The sequence below is a fragment of the Poromitra crassiceps genome, assembly GCF_964638095.1.
Source record: "Poromitra crassiceps genome assembly, chromosome: 12".
In the NCBI taxonomy this organism is placed as follows: Eukaryota; Metazoa; Chordata; class Actinopteri; order Beryciformes; family Melamphaidae; genus Poromitra; species Poromitra crassiceps.
This window is the reverse complement of record NC_139632.1, coordinates 14,771,063-14,794,066: the sequence shown is the minus strand read 5'-3', so window position 1 is coordinate 14,794,066 and position 23,004 is coordinate 14,771,063. Positions and strand designations below refer to the sequence as shown.

The 23,004-nt window shown below is 45.9% G+C and overlaps 1 protein-coding gene across 4 annotated transcripts in view; it reads left to right on the top strand.

Moving 5' to 3' along the window:
- Window positions 1-23,004, top strand: part of osbpl9 (oxysterol binding protein-like 9) — a gene marked incomplete at its 5' end in the record, with an annotated part of 54,337 nt that overhangs the window by 8,245 nt on the left and 23,088 nt on the right. For 2 of the 4 annotated variants that reach the window (XM_083648086.1, XM_083648083.1), the window contains 4 exons: window positions 332-410; window positions 12,501-12,577; window positions 18,404-18,499; window positions 20,903-20,950. In XM_083648086.1, the coding sequence (XP_083504212.1) occupies window positions 332-410; window positions 12,501-12,577; window positions 18,404-18,499; window positions 20,903-20,950 (300 nt within the window). Of the gene's footprint in view, window positions 1-331; window positions 411-12,500; window positions 12,578-15,546; window positions 15,987-16,271; window positions 16,372-18,403; window positions 18,500-20,902; window positions 20,951-23,004 lie in introns of those variants that run through there. The other 2 variants (XM_083648084.1, XM_083648085.1) reach the window with 2 other exon arrangements.

Sequence of the window (23,004 nt, the reverse complement as noted above, 5' to 3'; positions counted from 1 at the left end):
TGTGTGTTTGTGTGTAAGAGAGAGAGATGGCAAAGCAAGAAGAAAATGGAGCACTTTGAAGGAGCGAGAGTGAGGTGATTTACTACAGAGACCGAGGCAGGGAGTGGAGGACCATGTGGAGGGCAGGAGCATAGAAAGCCAGAGAAGGAGACTAGACGTATGACGTGTCTCTCTGTCTGACTACCGGCTCCTGTTTATTTTTCCTTTCTCCTCTCTCTCTCTCTCTCTCTCCTCTCTCTCTCTCTCTCTCTGTCTCCCTCTCTCTCTCTCTCCCTCTCCCTCTCTCTCTCCCTCCCTCTCCCTCTCTCTCTCTCTGTCTCTGGTTTCTCAGGGAGCTGTGATCGGCATCGATGACGAGGACGACAGCACATTCACCATCACTGTGGACCAGAAGACTTTCCATTTTCAAGGTGAGACGCCCCCTCTCTTGTTTTTTTTGTTCTCTTTTATTCTTGTATTTATTCCCTCTCGTGTGATCAGTCTCTCACCGTGACCCCTTCCTCTTCCTCTGCTGACGGCCTTGGCTCTCTTTCTCTCTTGTCTGCTCTTGTGCATCCATCATTGCTGCTCACGTGCTCTCTCTCTCTCTCTCTCTCTCTCTCTCTCTCTCTCTCTCTCTCTCTCTCTCTCTCTCTGTGTGTCCCGTTCTCTCTCTCCCCCTCTCCCTCTCCTTCACACACACACTCCATCTTCCCCTCCCTGCTTTTTAAAGAGGTGGATCGCCCTAACGCCAAGAAGCACACGCACACGCAGGCATACAGACAGAGTCAGTGGCAAAGGCGTGCTGTGTCCATCAGTGAGCTTTCTCCTCCGTCTTGCACCGGCACCCTCTGCTAGCGGTGTGGAGTGGGACTGACTGACACGCGCGTTTCCTTAGATCAATAAGGTTTGTTCCACTGTAAGCAGAGAGAGGGAGAGAGAGAGAGATTCCTCTGGAAGAGAACGAGCAAACAAACAAATCTTTTTTCTTTTTTTCTCCCCCCGTGCCGTGCCGTGCTGTGCCGGGCCGGGCCGGAGGAGGAGGAGGAGGAAGCTTGCTGCTTGTGCTTCTCTGCAGCTGAGCCTCTGGGAATACTACGGGAATACTGCTGAGCTAGAACCTGCTGAGCTGTCTCTTCTGGTTGTTGCCGCTCTTCGCTACAGCGCCACCGCTTTGCCATCTGACAGCCAGTCACTCCACCGGGACAGGATTGGCTTTCACCCAGAACGCCCCCCCTACCTCCCTACCTCCCTCCCTCCCTCATTCCTGCCAAACCTCCCCCCCCCCCCCCCCTTTTTCTTTGACAGGGAGCTGCCCGGACCCCCTTCTTCTCTTCTCTCTCACCCCACCAGGTCTTTAACTAAGCGCCACACTTTGTTCTTCCACCTCGTGTCCTTCCATCTGCATCTCCCCCCCTCCTCTCCCACTCCGTCACTACCAGCACCCCCCCCCCCCCCCTCACCACCACCACCACCACCTGCTCCCCGCTCACCGCCCGGCACACTGTCCATGGGCCCCCCGCCCCTCTCACCTCCTCCATGCCCTCTCCCATGTCTGTGTTCCGAAGCTGTATGCTGTGGTTCTACAAAAGGAAGGGTAAGGAGATAACGACGACGCGCACCACGTCTCTCGCGCTCCTCCGCCGCCGCCGCGTGCTGCATGCCGGTCCGGGGCTAAGACAGTCAGGATGGAGGACGAGGTGGAAGGGAGGCGTTTCGCTTGTTTGTTTTCAGGGATCTACAGTAGGTGAAGGGGAGGGGAGGGTTGTTTGGTTTCTCCGGTGTGCCGGGGTGTTATCGGGTTGTTCATTCAGGCTCAAGGACGCCTTCCGAGTGGTGCGGATTTGGAATGAGAGTGTTTTGTAGCGTCCGGCTGTGACGGGGTGAGGTGTGTGCAGCACGGTGTCCGGTGTCAGGCGAGTGTCGCTCGGCTAGGTGTGGTTTTTGGAAAAAGGATGTTTATTTGTTGTGACTGTCCTTGTTCCTCAGCGAGCATGTGAGGAAATGCCATGGTTGTGCGTGTTATGCTAAACGTTAATGTAACGCTAAGAGTTAATTCTTTCCAGACATCCTCTCAGGATGGGGCTAATTGTATGCACATTGTAATGCCGTCGTGTTTGATGTCCGTTAATGATGTTGCCAATTCAAAGGTTAGGCGCTCTGGAATTTTCGATGCCTCGGTGAATCCGTGTGCCTGGCCTCAGCTGTAATATTCCGTGCTTTAAAGGTACATTCCTTCTATTGCGTTTGTTTGGACGTCAGCTGGCTTAACTGTGGGCAGCGGTGGCCTAAAGGTCAGAGAGGCGAGCTTGTGACCGCAAGGTCGTCGCTTCAACCCCCAAAACTAGCAGGGTAAATTTGTGTGGGGGGAAAAGCAGCGCTTGCCCCTCCCTCATTACCACCGCTGAGCTTCCCTTGAGCAAGGCAACTTAACCCCAACCGCTCCAGTGGAGCTGCTCAATGGCCAGCAGATCAGACTGTGGTTGTACTGGTCAGCTCCTGAAAAAAGAGCATTTCTCTCAGTGAGACTTCCCCTGTATAAATAAAGGTAAAGCAATATCATCACTGACAACTTTCTAGACCACAGCCAGGACAGGTGAATATCAGCGATACTCATATATTTTTAGTGGAAAATAATGGCATCGTCATTCTACCCTCTGCCATCATATGACACATGTGCTGTCCAGATACCAAGAGGACTGCGCTGTACTGTCGCCTGTATCACCACCACTCCGGGAGCAGGCAGAAAAGCAGTCAAATGCGTCCTGTCCTTAAATAACATGAGACAGTGGATACATCAGATGCCTAGATGTCACGGGGACACGGAGCGCACCGGATGTTGGGGAGATGAGATTTCCCAGTTGCTGTGACGTAATCCTGGCGTGCGGAAGTTTGCAGATTCACAGCGGTGCGTCTTTGTGTGTCCGTCAGACGTGCAGACATGCATGCAGTACACGTGGTTCTGTTTGGACATGGGTCGGGTCGGGTTAGGTATGGACTCTGTGTGGGCTTTTGTAGCTCATGTTGACAGGGCCACTGCACTGGGACCACTCATACACAACATCAGGACTAAGACAGCATCCCCTTACAGGTCATCTGTGTGTCCAATAGAGGATGTACTTTGGGCAGAGGATTTGATGGAGTTATAATGGTAAACCAGAAGGATTAAAAATGGAACTAGTCCTTAATTAAAATGTAGGCCTTTCAGCAGATGCGCTTCTCCAGAGCCACTCACAGTGAGTAAAGACCGGAACGCTTTAATAGGTCTAGATGGCGCTTGACAAACACAACATTGGTGGTTTGAGCGGTTTGACACGGGGGTTTTGACTTCCTGTCATGTGACGGAGGGTCTCTCTATGTAACCGCGAAGGCAAAGTATAGTTGTGGGCTGGCCGAGTGCAGCTCTGTACTCTACTGTCTTTCTATTTAGAGAAGCATCCATTATTCATCGGCTCCTCTCGCCCGGCGGTGCATCAGAGCCCTGTAGCTCCGCCTCTTCCTCTTTCCTCTCTCTCCTCAAGTCTCACTCTCCTCCTCTCTGCTCCTCCTCTTACCGATAGTAGCTCCGCCTCTTCCTCTTTCCTCTCTCTTCTCTCACCGACTACGTTTACCTGCACACAATATTCCACGATTATTCGGAAAATGATAATATTCGGAATTTGATAAGGGTCCTGTAAACAGCATATTCCAGTTGCATTTTCTGAATTTGGCCTTTTTCCGAATTTAGCATTTTCCGATTAAGACGTGGGATATTCCAGTATTATTCGGGTTTTAGGATTCCTTGATCGTGTATACAGCGCATTCAGAATATTTGTCTCAATCAGGGTTTTACCGCCGTTTGCGACGCATCTTGCCTGTTTGCGGCCAGCTGATGTGTGCTAGAAGAGGCGATATAATCAGATAATCCATCATCTCTGGCATGCGAAAAGAAAAGCTCACATTCCTGATCAGGAGGAGATGAGAAACCTGTTAACCCAGTTAAAGAGAGAGTGGTGCCCACGCCCCACGGAAGTCCAAAATGCGAGGTAAAAAAAAGAAAAAAGTCCATTGGAGTGAATGGAGATGACGCAAATCTTATAACATGACTCTGGCCTAACGTAGCCTACTTTTAATATGAAAAACTTTGATATCAGCTTTTTAGATTATGCACAATTATCGCAAAGCCAAACCTTTCAGCAGCAAGCTCCTGAAATGGACCAAGTGATGCTAGTAAGAATAGAGTCAGGACTGCTCTGTTGTTTATTCTTAACAGAAACCCCCCCCCCCGACGTGTCGTGGAGGGCGAGCTACGGCTGCATGTAAACGGGAATATTAGTGGATTATTCATTTAGTCGGAATATTGTCTTTCTGAATATGGGCAAAAACCGAAATGTTGTGTGCATGTAAACGTAGTCAGTCTCCTCCTCTCTGCGCCTCCTCTTACCTACCCTGTAGCTCCCCCTCTTCCTCGCTCTTCTCTTCCTCTCCTCCACTCTCCTCCTCTCTGCTCCTCCTCTTACCTACAGTAGCTATCACTCTCTCGTCTCCTCCCTCACATCAGACCCGGATAAGAGAACCCTTCACGCTGTCTCCCTCTTCTTCTCTTCCCCGGGTCTTTCACCCCTATTTCACCTGTCCACTCTCTTCCATATTTCTACCTTCTCACCATTTTCCACCACCCCTTACCCTCCGAACTGCATCTGGCCCCCAACAGTTCACTTCATCAATCAATCGATCGACTGATCGATCAATCGATCGATCTATCAATAAATCAATCAGTGGCAGACAATGCAAAATGTATTAATTTATTGGCAGTGATCAAACACAAATGTCATAAATCATTAGAGGAGCATTTTCATTTTTCATTTGACATTTTTGGCTTTTAAATGGAGCTTATCTCGAGCAACTACAACGAACTTAGAGTACTAAATTGAAAAGATGCTCACTCTTGCCATGAAAAAAAGCAAGCTACTACAACAACAATGCACTGTGAGATCATCTACTGCTTTAACACCTCCTCCTATGCATGTACCAGTATTTTCCATCTTGATGTGATGCTTTTTCCTCCCACCATATTGGGACACCACTTCATAGTGTTGGACAGCTACTAGCGCACCGCATCAGAACCCCCCCTCTCCGGCCCCCTGCTGTGCTCGTACACTCCATCAGCTTGTCTGAAGATGGCGGGCGGGAGGAGGACGAGGGGAAGGGTAAATAATTGACAGCAGGGATCCTTTGGGAGAAAGGAGCAGCGGTATGGCAGCAAGAGGCAGAGCATGGTGAAGGGAAATGTCTGTGATGGATCCACTGACCACAGAGATGGGAGATGGACTCACCTCGTTAGAGATACACAACCCGGTGCCGTAGTGTAGCTGCAATCTGGGAACCCAGAGTCTATTTGGGAAAGTAAATAGACTCTGGGACAGCCGTACTTTTTTTTTTTTTTTTGCTTCCTGTACAGAGCGGATCTTCCGCCCGGGCCTTTCCACTTCTGCGCAGCGGTGCCTTTTAAAAACATACATTGCGTCACTTTTATTTTGAATGCTAAACATCAAAATTCGTATATATTCACTAGCGTTCGGGACCGGAACTCTTCTATTCGCCGGTACAACAACAGAGCGACACTGCGCGGAGGCGGAAGTCGACTCTGGGTTCCCATATTGGTGTAGCTGTGCAAATCGCTTTGTCAGGATTATGGAAGCTATCTGTGTTTGTGTGTGTGGTGTATATAGGTGCACTTGTACGTGTTTCATAGAGCTATAAATACCCTTCTCCTCTATGTCTTGGACTGCAATGTCAGCCAGTGTGACCTTGTCAAAATCTCCATTACATACAACTCATATGTGCTTCTTCTGCTGCTCCCAGTAGCTTCATTCATGCACAGTGGAGACACCTCACCTTCTACCAGACTGTTGATGGAAAAAAAGGGCCGAAGTTTGGCATCAAGGTTAACAAAGATGAAAGAGGTCAGGTGGAAACTCACCAGGCACAGTGGAGTGGAAAAGACTCTGCTTACCTGCTAAAGTAATAATTTACACGACAATACACAATAAAAATTGTCTTTATTTTATATCAATTTTTTTCAAAACACAGTTAGTTAAACACTTTGCAAAGAAGTAAATAAAAAAGAAACCGATAAAATCAAGATCAAAATCAAGTTGCCATAACTCAAATGTACCAGTATTTGTCTGTTGTATTGTTGGTTGCCCCAATGCAAGATGGTCAAAGTGGGCCCTGCCCATCCAAAGCGATACAGACCGCCGCCGTGATATACCTGACAACAACTGGTGTCGGAGCAGCATAACAGATGAAAACATACTCTGTGGCGACACACTTTCTGTACATTTTATATCCTCTTATAGAATCATTTTCACTAAGACAGACAGGATAGGGTTATTAAGGGTTAATGTACTCAGGACAAGCTGGGATCGCTGTTTGGAGAAGTCCAGACAATGGCTCCTTCTTAAAATGCTACTGGATGTTAGGAAGCGGCGAGACAGGGGAGTGCACAAGATAAGATTGAAACAGTCAAGGTCACTTCTCACACCACAGCCTGAGAAATACCGCTGGCACAAAATCTCAGAAGATAACCATGGAGGCGATTAAACTGCATATTCAACTGAGATCATTCTTCTTAAGCTGTGTTCACACCGAGATATTTATTTTTCACTCTGTCGCTTGATTCAACCCTTTGGAATCGCTCTGTCGCTGTGATTAAATCGCTCGTCAACAGGCACACGAATTGACGGACATCTGGGGGCATAACGTTACGCAATGTCATGATGTTTGTCCACTACGAGCCACCGTAGTTGTTTACAAGCTAAGTCTATCAGCGTGCTCCTAACGCGAGCTCTATACCGGTAGTTCATACTTCACTTCATGTCAGCTGTCAGCCTGTCAGTCAGCTGTCAATGCGGTTTGTTGCCACACAATAAACCAGCGGTTTGTTCCAAGCCAGTGTGATCCTTGACTCACTCTTACACGGCAGCCAATCAGCGTTGAACAGCGAGCGACTGATGCCAGCGTAATTTCGCTCGAGTTGGGATATTTCATCTCAGGCGCCGAGCGAATTTTCTCCCCATCACTCTTTCTCTGTCGCTCGGACGCCCAGCGATTTTTCTCCCGGGGCGAATATACGCTCATTCGCTCATTTGCATTGACTTTGTATGTAAACTCGATGCCAGCGAAAAACTTTAATAGGTCGGTGTGAACGCAGCTTTAGTGTTCTTAGAGTTAAAGTAGTGTACTACAGTATGTTTGTGGACTTTACCATTTCCCCCCGGCAACCTTGGAAATTCCACGACAGCACCTTGACACTATATGTAATTATGTAAAACTGTTATGTTATTGTATTGTTATTTATTTGCTGAACTGTATGTGACAGCATGGAGCAGATGCATTGGCTCATTTACGGCTAAAGCTTAGTGGCTGCTTGCGTGTATACTGTAGTCAGTATGATAGATCTAGAAAGTTTTATGATACAATATAGTGAGATAAAGAGGAGGAGGCCGTGCATGCGGGCCCTAAACTGTTGCGGGCCCCAATGCAACTGCATTACCTATATGGTAGTTACGCCTCTGCCACCGGCAAAGGGCACATGAGCAAGGCAGTGCAGGCTGATGGGGGACCACTCATGGGACCACTGCACTGCAGATGGCTCTGCAACTATTATTTTTTCTGTACTTGGAAATTGATTCTTTTCTTATTATTTTTTCCTTTCAACGCCAGTATTTTTTTGCCATTTCCCATGTATAGATGTGTAGTTGCACGTCATCTGATTTGCGCCAAAGAACTTACATTGATATGAACCGAAGGCTAATAGTTTGTTCCACTGCAACTTCATGGTTGCAGCGCCGCTGTTGTCAAAAAAGCAGAAGGACTTCGTTAAACTCTTTGTCTGCGGCTACCACGGAAGTGACCGGAAGCAGTATGCGGCCATACTGTTCCCCTGTTTAGAAGCCACAATATTGCTGTATCATCAACAAACCGGCCAACACATATCCAAGCTGGTGGGCTTCATGGGAAAAGCGTGACTCGAACTGGTTGACAGTTATATCGAATTGGTCATCCAGTGCCATTTTGAGCCAGTAGCTAACAAACGTAGCTAACAGCTAGCTAACGGCAGAGTCTAACGCTAGCTATTTACTGTACATACTGTATTTACATGGCAGATAGATATATAGATGTGTATATATAATACTGGCGAACAGTGTGGCTAATCAGCAGACCAGGTCATGACTCATCAAAACATGACAAACAAAACACACTGGAGGGGGCTGGGGAAGCATCAGAACCTAATAATAGGGTTAGTCAGCAAAAGCACACCTTCCTCTGTTTAGGACAGTACCCTAGAGGCCAGGCAGGGAGACTGTGTTCCTGCATTATGGGATTGAAACTATCATAAACCTCCAGAGTGTGTTGTTACTGTCAGGTTGGTACAGAGTTAGAGAAGAATAAATTAGAACCTAGCAACTCTTAGACCTTTGCCTATTATATATTGGATAAAAGCTGCAAAGCAACGGCTTGTGTCCCTTTGCCTCACTAGACGGAGAAGCATCTGGAGGCAGCGTATTCACCACCAATGGGATCAAGTAGACAAAAAGGCAATCAAACTTTTCAATTACCTTAAATCCTTAGAAAACCCACAGTGCTGATTCTCCCTGAGCCTTTTTTTCATAGGATTACCTTAATACCTTATGATTGCTAGTCTCACTAGTCTTTGTCAGCAACTTCTGGGCTGTGTGCACATAAAGCATCTACTGTACTATAACTAGGCTGTGCTCCGATTGTCTTAAATCTGATCCTTGCCTTATAGTTATCCCATAACTTTCCCTTATTGCGGCATCAAGACAAGGAAACGTTTACAAAAACAAACATCTTGTGGTTCGAGTTAAACAGACTGTTTGAAAGGTGTTCCAGATTGCCTGAGGGGTGTCGGGTCAGATGACGACCGGTGTCATGATTTACAGCGTGTCCTACTCATGTGACTATATTATATACCATGTGACCATAATATATACGTTTGATAGTTAATTATGAGGAGATGGGTACTCGGCTGCCTAGCATCTCACACATACCTGGGGAAATAAACAAGGCCCTGCATGTGATCCACAGAGCAGGACAAAGATAAGACTAGCACATGATTCTTTGTGTCGCATATATACAGCCCAGGCAGGGACGTTATGTGTTTGTGCTGAATGGCCCCGTTACTACCTATATTCTGTCATGAATAGACCGAAACAACATTAGCCGCAGTGATAGCGCTCCTCTGGAGAGTGCGGGTGGCTGAGGGGGAAGTGAGAGCTCTTGTCTGAGTGGATTGGCGCGAGCTGGGGCTGCCTTTAATGTCTTTAAAAGCTTTGCTACTGTTAGCGCTGCCCATTCATCTGCCATACTGTCCGTTCCCAACTCCATGAAAAATAACACTCGCACAGGATACAGTCCGCCGGCTAATTCACTGGCATCGTTTATAGAGATTTTTAGAGGTGGGCCGATGATTAATGGCGTTTTGAGATCATCGCAACGGCCAATGCCTGACCGATAAACAATCTGCACGAGACTAAAGACAAAGAGAACCTGCGAGTGTGTGCACTACGCTAACATGTTTTAATGCATGTATTTACACATTTTCATTCTCTCTCAGAAACAAGGTGCTGTTACCTGCTGATAAATGCTGTTAAGTGCACCAACATGTCATTTTTTTTGTTCACAAGTTGTTGTTTTTTACAAGCTGTGGACATTTAATAATATTTAGTTGATGTTTTGAGTGCGGATCTACTTACCGTAAGCAAACAAAGACAATGCAGACAATAACATTTAGTGTTAAATAAATGTTCATTTAAGTTGAGCAATTTTGCGTCTCTTTTGTTGTTATTGTTACAGTGCACTCCTCTTATAGTGATCACCTTGGGACGGGTCAAATTGATCACTATAAGCGGATGATCATTATAACAGTTTTTTTTTATTTTTCTTTATTTCTCATGCAGATTACCATCTAATTGACATTTGTATATGTATATGTATTACAAGAATACAGTACATACAGGAATGTTATTGACGTTAAAAATCCATGCAGTAAGTTAGGCCCCCCATGTGGAGGGCCTGTGTCTGGTCACTGTTTAATGTCAGTGGCAGTCTGTGTGTACTGCATGTGGAGGGGCCTGTGTCTGGTCACTGTTTAATGTCAGTGGCAGTCTGTGTTTGTTCTCCGTCTTTGCTCTGTGGGTGCAGCTCAGCCTTGGCTTGGCCTGTCTAGTAAGTCAACCCTGAAGGCTCCAGGTTAGGAACCCGTCCAGCTCAGCACAACTGCCTCACAGCTCGCTCTTTTCTTCATTTCTTTTTCTGATCACATTTTCCCTGATTTCCCCTCGTTTTCTCCCCAATTGTACTTCGCCGATACCCCCTGCATTGCTCCCCCCCCCCTCTCTGCCGATCTGGGAAGAGTTGTAGACTAGCACATGCTTCCTCTGATACATGTGCAGTCGCAGAGTTTCACCAGCAGGCTGTAGTGCGAGTGAGGATCACACTATCCCCGCCCCCCCGCCCCGAACAGGCGCCCTGAAGGACCAGAGGAGGCACTAGTGCAGCAACCAGGACACATACCCTTAATCCGGCTTCCCACCCGCAGACACGGCCAATTGCGCCTGTATGGACCCCCGACCAAGCCAGAGGTAACACAGGGGCTCGAACCTACGACCCTCGCGTTGTTAGGCAGGAAATCTATCTGCTGCTGTACTACCAAGGACGCCCAACTGCCCCACAGCTCTGAAGGGTTTTTCGCTCATTTGTCCTGATGTTTTTTTCTTATGATGATCACAGAACGGAGAAACGTAATCCCCGAACACCAGGTTAGACACAACCCAGGGAATAGTAATAGGCTAATTGGTATGGACGCAACCCATCTTGCCTGAGATGAATACACAAGTTCTGACGCAGTTTGGCCCAGCACTCATGTCATTTCACTGTTGGTCTTGTGTCATTAGTATGTAACAGAGTGGTAGTGGTTCTCGTGTCATTAGTATGTAACAGAGTGGTAGTGGTTCTCGTGTCATTAGTATGTAACAGAGGGGTAGTGGTTCTCGTGTCATTAGTATGTAACAGAGGGGTACCGGTTCTCGTGTCATTAGTATGTAACAGAGTGGTAGTGGTTCTCGTGTCATTAGTATGTAACAGAGGGGTAGTGGTTCTCGTGTCATTAGTATGTAACAGAGGGGTAGTGGTTCTCGTGTCATTAGTATGTAACAGAGGGGTAGTGGTTCTCGTGTCATTAGTATGTAACAGAGGGGTAGTGGTTCTCGTGTCATTAGTATGTAACAGAGGGGTAGTGGTTCTCGTGTCATTAGTATGTAACAGAGGGGTAGTGGTTCTCGTGTCATTAGTATGTAACAGAGGGGTAGTGGTTCTCGTGTCATTAGTATGTAACAGAGGGGTAGTGGTTCTCGTGTCATTAGTATGTAACAGAGGGGCAGTGGTTCTCGTGTCATTAGTATGTAACAGAGTGGCAGTGGTTCTCGTGTCATTAGTATGTAACAGAGGGGTAGTGGTTCTCGTGTCATTAGTATGTAACAGAGGGGTAGTGGTTCTCGTGTCATTAGTATGTAACAGAGGGGCAGTGGTTCTCGTGTCATTAGTATGTAACAGAGTGGCAGTGGTTCTCGTGTCATTAGTATGTAACAGAGTGGCAGTGGTTCTCGTGTCATTAGTATGTAACAGAGGGGTAGTGGTTCTCGTGTCATTAGTATGTAACAGAGGGGTAGTGGTTCTCGTGTCATTAGTATGTAACAGAGGGGTAGTGGTTCTCGTGTCATTAGTATGTAACAGAGTGGCAGTGGTTCTCGTGTCATTAGTATGTAACAGAGGGGTAGTGGTTCTCGTGTCATTAGTATGTAACAGAGTGGCAGTGGTTCTCGTGTCATTAGTATGTAACAGAGTGGCAGTGGTTCTCGTGTCATTAGTATGTAACAGAGTGGTAGTGGTTCTCGTGTCATTAGTATGTAACAGAGGGGTAGTGGTTCTCATGTCATTAGTATGTAACAGAGTGGCAGTGGTTCTCGTGTCATTAGTATGTAACAGAGGGGTAGTGGTTCTCGTGTCATTAGTATGTAACAGAGGGGTAGTGGTTCTCGTGTCATTAGTATGTAACAGAGTGGCAGTGGTTCTCGTGTCATTAGTATGTAACAGAGTGGCAGTGGTTCTTGTGTCATTAGTATGTAACAGAGGGGTAGTGGTTCTCGTGTCATTAGTATGTAACAGAGGGGTAGTGGTTCTCATGTCATTAGTATGTAACAGAGTGGCAGTGGTTCTCGTGTCATTAGTATGTAACAGAGGGGTAGTGGTTCTCGTGTCATTAGTATGTAACAGAGGGGTAGTGGTTCTCATGTCATTAGTATGTAACAGAGTAGCAGTGGTTCTCGTGTCATTAGTATGTAACAGAGGGGTAGTGGTTCTCGTGTCATTAGTATGTAACAGAGGGGTAGTGGTGCTGACGGTGTCGGTATGGAAGACGTGGCTCACTGGGTGTGTCTGTGTGCTTCTGCCCGCAGCCCGAGATGCAGACGAGCGGGAGAAGTGGATCCACGCCTTAGAGGGAACTATCCTCCGTCACACCCTCCAACTCAGGGTAAGCTCTCTCCCCCTGCACGTGTGTGTGTGTGTGTGTGTGTGTGTGTGACAGAGAGAGAGACACACACACAAGTGAATATTCAGCTTTTAGGAAGCCGAATAGAGGAACAAATTATTTAATAATTAACGCTGTGATGCATTACTTTATGCTCTCCTTGTCGCATGATACGTTGATGTTCACTTAGGGCCTGTGTCCACCTAGCGTCTTTTCCTCAGGTCCAGCGTCTTTTTTCAGTTGTTTCCAATGGGGGGAGAGCGTATGCGGGCGCACACAGACGTCTAGAGAAAGTGCGCTGCACCCAGCGCTCCGCCGTTTTTGTGCGCTGGCTCCCAGCGCTTCCAGCTGAAAATATTTTAACTTTTCAGAAAGACGCTGGTGTCGGGTGCTCCTTTTCTGGCAACTAATCATATGGAGAAACTATCGCAACAGAGACAGAAAGGCTCAATTGTGGGAGCAGATTGGCTAGACATAGACATTTAATATTTCTGGTGAGTGTTGTGCTTACTGCTTTTAATAACGTAGCCTACCTGTGTTGTTAGCTTGCTAGCTGTCAGCTATCAAGCTACTACCGCACTGAACTAACGTTAGTTTCAGACTGCTTCCTTGTATATTGTGCGCTGGGATCAGCGCTCCCCAGCGCACTCCCAGCGTTTAACAGTCGGAAAAAGACGCTAGGTGGACACAGGCCCTTATTTGGTAGTGTAGGCAAATCCCAATGTCAGCATTTATGCCAGCAGTCGTACTATTTACCATCTATTTTCCAATGCAAACATATTGTTCTCTAGATAATGCCTGCCCTGAAGATTATGCTTGTGTGTGTATATAGTCAACTGGGTGTTGAGTCAGCCATGTTTGGATGTATTGGATTCACACAGGAGAGAGAGAAAGAGCTAGGCAGACTAAATAAAATACGTAAGGGATCATCAACGAGTAGGGCTGCGTTAAATGGTTTGACGTGGAGGCGAAGAACCACCTGACTCAAAGTGGAAATTGCGTTTTACAAGCTAATCAATTGTGACTACCAAACTTGCTAGCTAAACCGGAGGCCGCAATCGTCTTGGTTTGCTTTTATTAATGCTTTTATTTTGTATTATTGGGGAAATTACCGATAATGGTATAAGCGGGATAATCAACGAGTCGGTGTGCGTTAAAGGGGACACATTATGCTTCTCCTTATTTTATGCTATATATATACTCTTACAATGTCGGATGTTCATATTAAACGTGGCTTACGTTTCAAATAATGAGGTAAATGTACGTGAAAGTGATCCCCATTAGAAAAATCACAGGATTTTGACTGCTCTGAAGTTCGTGAGGTTACCAGATTTGAACAAGAACACAGATAGACCCTGATTGCTTGATTGGTCATTGTGCTAACCCCTTGCACTGTTCAAACCCTACCCAACCAATGGGATCTATGGAACCAGCCTTGAGTGCGTGATGTCGCCATTCACTCTTACCAGACTTTACAGGCTGTCCTTTTTACTAAAGTCACACATTTTAAAACTGTGAGAGTTCACACAACTTTAACACTACAGTATACCTCAAACCCTTCAGCTACTTCTGCTCTCACTCACAACGTCAAATTATAAGCAGTGCGATGTAGGCTATAGCTTTTGGGATATGAACGTTTGTTTGACACTAGTGTTCCACTCTTTTTCACATCGTCGTTTCTGCTGTCGGTTAAAGAGACGCGAGCTAAAACGGAGCGTTTCAGACCGAGGCTGAACTGACTGACGGGCTGCATCAAGGCACAGTACAAGATAAATAAGGAGTTTTTTGAACTGTGATCGTGCAAAGCTACTCTAGGGTAGCTCTCGGTAGCTCTCTTATTAGCATAATGGGGGTCCCTTTTAAAGGCACTTTGCAGAGGCCTCCGCGTCGTTTAACGCACACCTACTCATTGAGTATCCCTAGATGTCTATATCCATCTATTGTGGGGTTTTATTCCCCAGAATAAAAGTGCCAGCTGCATTTGCATACTTCATAAACCAGTTTTATAAATGACATCAATAATGATGACGGCTTCATAAGGATTTGTGTCTTAGGGTTTGTCATCGCCGCTTTCAGCGTCTTACTTGTTGTGCGTGATTTCATCAGCAGCACAGCAAGGACGGGTCAACGATGAGTCATTTACATATCAAAGTCAAATCTGGTAACAGGAACTGACAGAGGGGCAGTGAAAAGGGAGGATGTTAGTGGCCATGTTAGACTTGGAAACCAGCAGCTTACTCATTTTATGGAAATACTGCTTTATTTAGCACACGCACACACACACAAGTTTTTTCTGTAACACTTTAAAGGTGCATTAATTAATTAAGTTAATTAATTAACAATGAACATTATCTGTGAGTTAATTAACATTCATTAACAGTTATGTGTCTAGTAGTAGTCCTTGACCTTTACTGATAGTGTTCATCAGGTATTCAGTGTTCATAAGGTATTGGCATGAATTCACTGATTCGAGCGAGCTTATGATCAAGGCTGTTAATTAATGGTTAGGTTAGTTAATGCTTATTAAGTATTAACTAGCCGTTAATAATGTACCCTTATTCTAAAACATTACCGTTTTTTTCCACTTGATTTACAGCTGCTCTGTAGTCTGTACAGGTGTTGGCAGCAGTAGCATTGGCTCCTGGTTTGTCTCCTTGCTGTTTGCTTTATGGGTGTTATGACAGAGCGTCTCAGGCCATTCTCTTGCCAGGGTCTCCTGCCCTCCAGTCTCTCTCTCTCTCCCACACACACACACACACACACACACACACACACACACACACACACACACACAAACACTTAGCACGCTGCTGTCATAGCATCATATGACCCACCAGTAGCCAATCACAGGCCCGCTTGCTCGATTAGCCAAACATCTGCCCCCGCTGCTTCAGCCAATCAGAGTAACCGTTGGTGCCTGTCTCTGTTAGCGCTGGCTGCTGCTGCTGTGTGTGTGTGTGTGTGTGGTTTTTTTCCCCCTGCCTGCGTGAAAGGAAGCATGCGCTTCCTGCCAGGAGAGGGAGGGTCCGGGATTAGCTGGTCTCCGTCTGCCCTCACACACACCCGCTCAGCTGATACTGCCGCTAACGGATGTGCTGGAGCCAGACTTTAGACGCAGAGCAGCTCAGAGTCTGGAGGCTGCTGGGGTTTATATTGGCAGCCAGGCACAGTGCAGAGAGCAGCAGGAGGAGGAGGAGACTGCTGTGTGTTTCCGTGCGGAGGAGAGAGGGAGTATGCAGTGCAGCGGTGGTGGTGGCAGAGAGAGAGAGAGCTGGTTTGTTGCTGTAGGGAGGGAAATAACAGAGTAACAGAGGCAGAGAAAGATCCTGTGTCAGCCAGGCCAGGCAGGGGTTTGGCCTGCTGAGAGACGCCGAGGGCCTGACGAGGCATGTCCGTTGGAGCAAGGCATCCAGTAAGTAAAACACACATACGTCGTCGTGGGCACACACACACACACACACACACACACACACACACACACACACACACACACCACTGTGACTGCACCAAGGGGAATTCGACGGCTGCAGTGCAGTGCCGTTCCAAACTGGGTCACACCGCGTGGAAAGACAAACAGAAAAGGGGGAGGGTACGTACCGTTGGGAGGAGTTACTGTTGTTTGGTGTGTGTGTGTGTGTGAGAGAGAGAGAGAGAGACTTTGCAAGCTGCTCAGTCTGAGAAACCCCACAGTGTTTGTGGGAATGAGTGGGAGTGGAGCTCCATGCAGACAGACAGACAGACAGACAAGTTGCCTTGGCCTGGAATATTTGAGGAACAGTGGAGGAGTGAGTGAGTGAGTGAGTACTGTGACGCTGTTTATAAACCAAGCACCTGCTTCTGACTTTCTGTCTCCGAGCTCGTCTGGTCAAGCTGACAAACACTTCCCCTCCATTGTGTGTGTTGATATACCAGAGATAGTTTGCTACATAACGATAGGGGCTCTCTCTTGATACTCCTCCCCCATATCTTGTATTTGATTTTGTTTGTTTTGTTTTTGATTGCATCATGCATGGGTCTATTTGATCATAGACGTAGCTTCTTGCCATCCTCTAACACAAATGGATTTGATAACGGTAAGCTATCTATTCACATAGACAGAGGCCATTGTATTTCTGTCAGTACAGCTTTGTTAACTGCTCTGTGAAGCAGCTTCAGGTATCTTCATGTCGTTCTTCATGATCCTGGTGATCAGAAGCATGTGGCTGAAGTTGGATAATGATCTGATGTTCTAACAGTAAGAACACACAGCTTTCCTGATCAACTGATAAGCCCCCAAGCAAATAAACAATGAAACCTGCCTCTCTACTGACAGAACAAAGCTAGCTAATCCTCTGGATGTAGCTAGCCTGTATTAGAGTGACTATATGCATATACCTGCCTGGAAAAGGTTTGATGATGATGTCGGTGGTATTTGTGCTATTTTTATTCATTTGTCTTCAGATGTAGGCTGAAGTAGGCTAAACTGAGTCAGGGCGACCTTTGCACTGCACTTTGTCTTTGCAGCTCTTCCTGTGTACACACACACACACACACACACACACACACACACACACACACACACACACACACACACACACACACACACACACACATACACACACAGAAGAAGACACGATTCGTCAGGTTTTTGTTTGTTTGTTTTATTTGATTTGTTTTGCCCGGGCACCCAAGTGGCCATCAATATATAGCGCACTTTCACCTTTGAACCTTTGAGGAAGTTGGATCAGTTTCTGTTGACTTCACGGGTTAGTGAGCAGCTCACTCAGACTTTGTTCTCTATAAAGCGAGTCATTGATGTTTTACAGTGTATAAACTTTAGTCAGGCTCGAGCTGTGGGGCAGCCGCTTATGGCATTTCTTCATGTCCCCATGATGATGACGTCCACTTCAGCTGGGAGAAAGCCCCCCTCCTCCTCCTCCTCCTCAGGACGCGCCGTGACTCTGCGACGCTGCAAAACCAAGGCGACGACAGTAGCACTCGGAACGGTTTGTGAACTAGGGACCCTGGCATTTAAATTTGGAGGGAAGTCGTGTGCGTGTGCGGCACTGCGTCTGTTCACTTCTCGCTTTTTTTTTGTGCCAAAGCCCGCTGGATTGTTCTGGGCGCCTGGGTGAACTCAGACAGATAGAGACGGATGCCTGGTCACGTGACTCACGTCCGTTCAGCAAATAGTAATGACCTTTTAATGGATATTACGTAACGATAATGCCTGTGTGTCTGTGTGGGCTGCAGTCTGTGTTTCTGATTAGGCTTTTAAGGTAAACTAATTAACAAACACCACAGAATGAACTTGAATCCACCTCAACCCAGACATACACACATGCACGTACACACAGCTCCCATGTCTTTCATGTAAAGGACATCCACTGTTCTCTGTCAATGGCTTAATTCTCTCTAGCCCGTCAGTTCCTTGATTGAATTTAGCTGAACCCTGAAATGTGCTGACCTCTACAGGCGGTCAGGCAGACAGACGGACCTAGCCTTTTATGTTGGTTAGCCTTTTAAACAATACTATTCATATCTGCCCCGGTACAGTGCGTTGCTGGAAGATTCTCCTAAAGCCTTGCTGTTTCTCTCCACCATTTTGTGTTACAAAGCCTACCTGGCCAGGAGCTGACAGACAAACAGCTCTTTATATACGAATGGCTTACATGATGTGAATACATGACCTGGACGATTGGTAACGTCTGCACATTTTATTTTGAATGTGGAAACGCTAGCATGCCTTTTTCTTCTTGGATGAGGATTTGGTTGTCTTTGATGTGTGGAGACATGCTTGCAGGCTGCTAATGCTCTGTTGTGTGTTTGTTTGTTTCGCTCGCTCGTCAGGAGGCAGAGACAGGATTCGTCCCGAGTGTCCAAGACTTTGACAAGAAGCTAGCCGAAGCTGACGCCTACCTACAGATCCTGATCGACCAGCTAAAGGTAAGATGCTCTGTAGATAGATACACACACTTTCATCTGGAATTTTTAAGCTTTTTAAGGAATATTTCAAGGTTTCATACTGTATATACAGTATGTATGTATACGGTATGTGTAAATGTATATGTATGTATGAGAAATGTACAATATCCACTACTCACTTGGGGTATTTGGTTATGGTGCTGGACGTTACACATGGTCCATCTTAAGGAAAGATTTCCATACAGATCAGTGACATTTATGAAAACTTTAAGAATCGGATATTCAGACTGAAATGGAAGAAAAGCGAATTGTGGTATTAGCTACATTTTATTCTCCTGTAGTAATCACAAATTAGATGGCTTGCCCTGCCCATCACAATTTCACAATCTCTCCATCCAAAAGATATTATTTTGTGCTTTGGAGTGAGACTATTAAATTGTTTACATTTTAGCAAGCCAGTGTTATTACTAGAAAGATTAGTGGCTCAGAAAGAAATATAACTCTGCACAGACTGTCAGCCTTTGTTGTCGTTTAAAGTCAAGCTGAAATGAACAATGACTTGTAGATCACATCACTGGTCATAGAGTGCACCTATTTAACTTTGTACAGTATGCCAAGAAAAATCATCACAATTCAATTTCTTTGGATTTTTATATTGAAATTCAAACATGTTTCTTCTTGTAAAACAAATCGACAGTGTGCTTACGTCAGCATGTACTAACCAATTTCAACCAATAATATATCATGACATCCAGCAGCTGACAATCAATCTGAAATTCTGCCTTTTCCGGCAACTGTGCGGTGCTGACAAAGAGCTAACGTTAACTAGCTACCATTTTTATGTGGGGGCAAAGGCTCAAACATGTACGACCTCACTCCTGTCCTCTCGCTCGACTCCGCCTCCGGCAGCTCAAAGGCTGCGCCTGCCTGCTCCTATAACGGGGGAGATGAATGAGTAGTCCTCCATATTTCTTTTGGTTTTCTTCTGACGCACCCCGCTTTTCAACGGTCCAATCAAACTCCTCAAAACGTCATGCCCGCCTCTCTAGTGGCCTGTTGTCCAATCAAATTACTCCGAGTCTATGGTCCCGCTCTGGTCCCGCCTACAGTCAACGTTTCACTTCAAATTTGGCTCAAACATCCACTTGTACTCAAGAATGAACTGATTCGATTTTGGTGGTCAAAGTTCAAGGTCACTGTGACCCCACGTCCGTCCGTTCCATCAAAGAAGGGGCGGGGCTAGGTAAAAGGGGCCATAGCTAAGGATAGGAAGGTCGTAGAGAGTCTGGATTCAAGGGGTGTGTAGAGGGAATGGCTAGGGGCAGAGCCATGTAAGAAGAGTTGCGACATCTCCATTCACTCCAATGGACCAGTTTTTTACTCTCAAGAGTTCCAGGAAGTAAGGTCCTGGATTAAGCAGCACTGTTGAGTTGCAGCAAAATGGACAGTTTGTGATGTACTTTGAAAGTTTTTTTTTTCTTGAATCAAATTGTACATTATCAGCTTTATCTTAGCATGCAAAAGTAGCACGAGACCCATTCCTGGCTGTTCATTGGCTAATGAGTCTCACATTTTGGTCCTCCGCTGACGCCACTCTCTCTCTCTAGAGGACACTAGCTAGGGGGGTGTGGGTGGTGGGAGGGGGCGTGATCAGTAAGGGACTTGGGCGGGGCTAGGGAAAATGGGCCGTAGCAGGGATAGGGCGGTCGTAGAGAGTCGGGGATTTGAGGGGTGGCTAGGGGGATGTGGGTGGTGGGAGGGGGCGTGGGGCGAGGAGAATGGGGCCATAGCTAGGGGGATAGGAAGGTCGTAGAGAGACTGGGTCTGAGTAGGGGGGAGTGGCTGAGGGGATGTGTGTGGTTTAGGGTTAGGGGTAGGATATTTTAAAAACGATTAGCGGTGTTGTTGAGGTACCCCCAAACATTGCCTAAGGTGCCATAAGGCTGAATGGCCACACCACTATGAGCCTGGACAGACATGGATGAAGACTGCATCTTGACTCGTTTGCGGAGGCATACAACCACGATGTGGTTATTTCTAGTTTATTATATAATATTATCTATCATATTGTGGTTGTATCGAATCGGGAATTTCCTGTCCATTTCCACTGTCCACTCACTAAAGCAGAAATGTATTGTATGATTGTATGTAGTGTATAAAATAAGTATCTGATGCATGATGCTGCTTTACAAAACAGATGTCCCATATTAAGTCTCTCCCGAGCACACTGTCAGAACGGCAAAGTGAATACTAGTGTCTACTTCCTCAGTGAGAATAGCTCACTACTCGCCACCTCAAGCCACACAACACCTGAATAGATTCACCTTCTGATCGTTTGAGACCTTCATTTGACGGCATGCTCCTCTCAGCTCATATTCCATATCTCCCCCTCTCCCCCCCGTTTGTTCTCTCGCTCTCGCACAGCTCTTTGATGAGAAGATCAAGGACTGCAAAGAGGATGAATCACGCAGGGTGAGTACCAACAGTGCTGCTCTGTCCAAGAGTATCCAGCTCTCCGGTCCCCTGTTCCTGCGCTCGCCGTCATCAGAGCGGCAAGGAAGGCGGGCTGATGTCACCATGGTGCAGATATGACTGCCATGTTTTATCATGGTTTTAAGGCATTGGAAAGGTTTCAAAACGTTGGGTTGAGATATTTCATTTCTCACATATTTCTATGCGTCGTTTTGTTTTTACTGAGAAAATGGTTGAGAATGGTCTGATAACTAATCTAACACAGAACCGTTTATTCCATTGCGTAAGGAAATAATGCTTTCAGTCCACATAGATCGTTATCGTATCTGACGTTTTTGGAACCTCTATTGCGGGTAATCCTACCGAAAAGTAACATTTTGCTCCCCGCAATTTTGCATTTACTATCATTCCAGCCATGTTTGGTTAACAACAGCAGCGAAGTGACAGACACCAGATCAGAGACGGTCTCACACGATTAGACCATAGGCTCAAAACGGCACTTTCACGATGTCAAGTATGGTTGATATACACATCTGTTTTAAACTATTATCTTAAGACACGATGACTGTAACTGCGATTGAGTTATTGGACGCATGTGTTTTAATGCACTGTATCGATCGGAGGGGAAACGGAGTTTCACACAGCATAAGCGTTGCACTTCTTGTTTTCGAGGTTTTCAGGTCAACATATGGGTCCAGCAATGCAGACCTGTGTCTTCTATACAGCATCACTTCAGTTTCAGGCCCCGGTTGTGTCAGTGGCCTTTTGTTTTGTCCCAGCAGCTGGATGATTCACTTCCTCCCTGAGATTAGTCTCTTTAAGTGGAAAATACCTGGTAGATTTCCATTGTGAGAAAGGTTTATTGCACCTTTTTACAGAGCAAAGTCACATTGTGCTTTGCCAGAGCAGAACAGCTAACATAAGACCATGAAACAGTAAAAACAAACAAAGAAACGAGAAAGCATAAAAACAAAGCACATAAAAACACACAGAATTACAGACACGAGCAGAGACAAAAAGACCAGACTGAACAGATGAGTCTTTAGCTGCTTTTTAAAAGTGTCAACAGAGACCGCAGATCTTAATCTGAACACCAAACAGTTTCTGGCTGTTTTTCTTCTTTTTTTGTTGTTGCTCCTGTCACATGACTTACTCAGTTTACTCACTGTGGGCTCATTTCTTACTCAATATATTAGTCCTGCACCTCTATGGAAAAAGGCAAAACCACAATCATGACATTCATCAATTATATTGTCATAAATCACAAACAAGAAGAAGAAAATCACACCCTGGTGCTGATGAAGTAAGCGGTGCAGATATACAGACACCACTTAAACTATTTTAACTAAAGAAGAAGACAATTGCTCGAGTGACATCACTGATGACATGACAACTGCCTGATGACATCAGTCGAACAATTGCGTGACATCATTTCCAGTTGAGTGACATCACTTCACACGCTTTTTTACACGACCCCGTAGGTCAGCAGCAGAGCCGTGTAAGAAGAGTTGCGACATCTCCATTCACTCCAATGGACCGTTTTTTTACTCTCAAGAGTTCCAGGAAGTAAGGTCCTGGATTAAGCAGCACTGTCGAGTTGCAGCAAAATGGACAGTTTGTGTTGTACTTAGAAAGTTTTTTTTTCTTGAATCAAATTGTACATTATCAGCTTTATTTTAGCATGCAAAAGTAGCGGGAGACCCTTTCCTGGCTGTTCATTGGCTAATGAGTCTCGCATTTTGGTCCTCCGCTGACGCCACTCTCTTTCTAGACTAGAGCAGGGGTCCCCAATCTTTTTTGTGCCGCGGACCGGTAGATGGAAAAAAAAAGTCGCGGACCGGTTGTCAATTTTAATAAAAAAAACAAAAAAACATAGGCTATAATATTATATAGGCTGTGTGGTAGTTGAAACATAGTTTCAAGTTGACGTTTATTTATGTTTGTAGTTTATAAAAAAATGTTTGTAAAAAAAAAATGTTTATTTTGATTTTGATTTTGATTTGTTTTGGACCGGGCTCGCGGCCCGGTACCAAATGCGTTGCGGCCCGGTACCG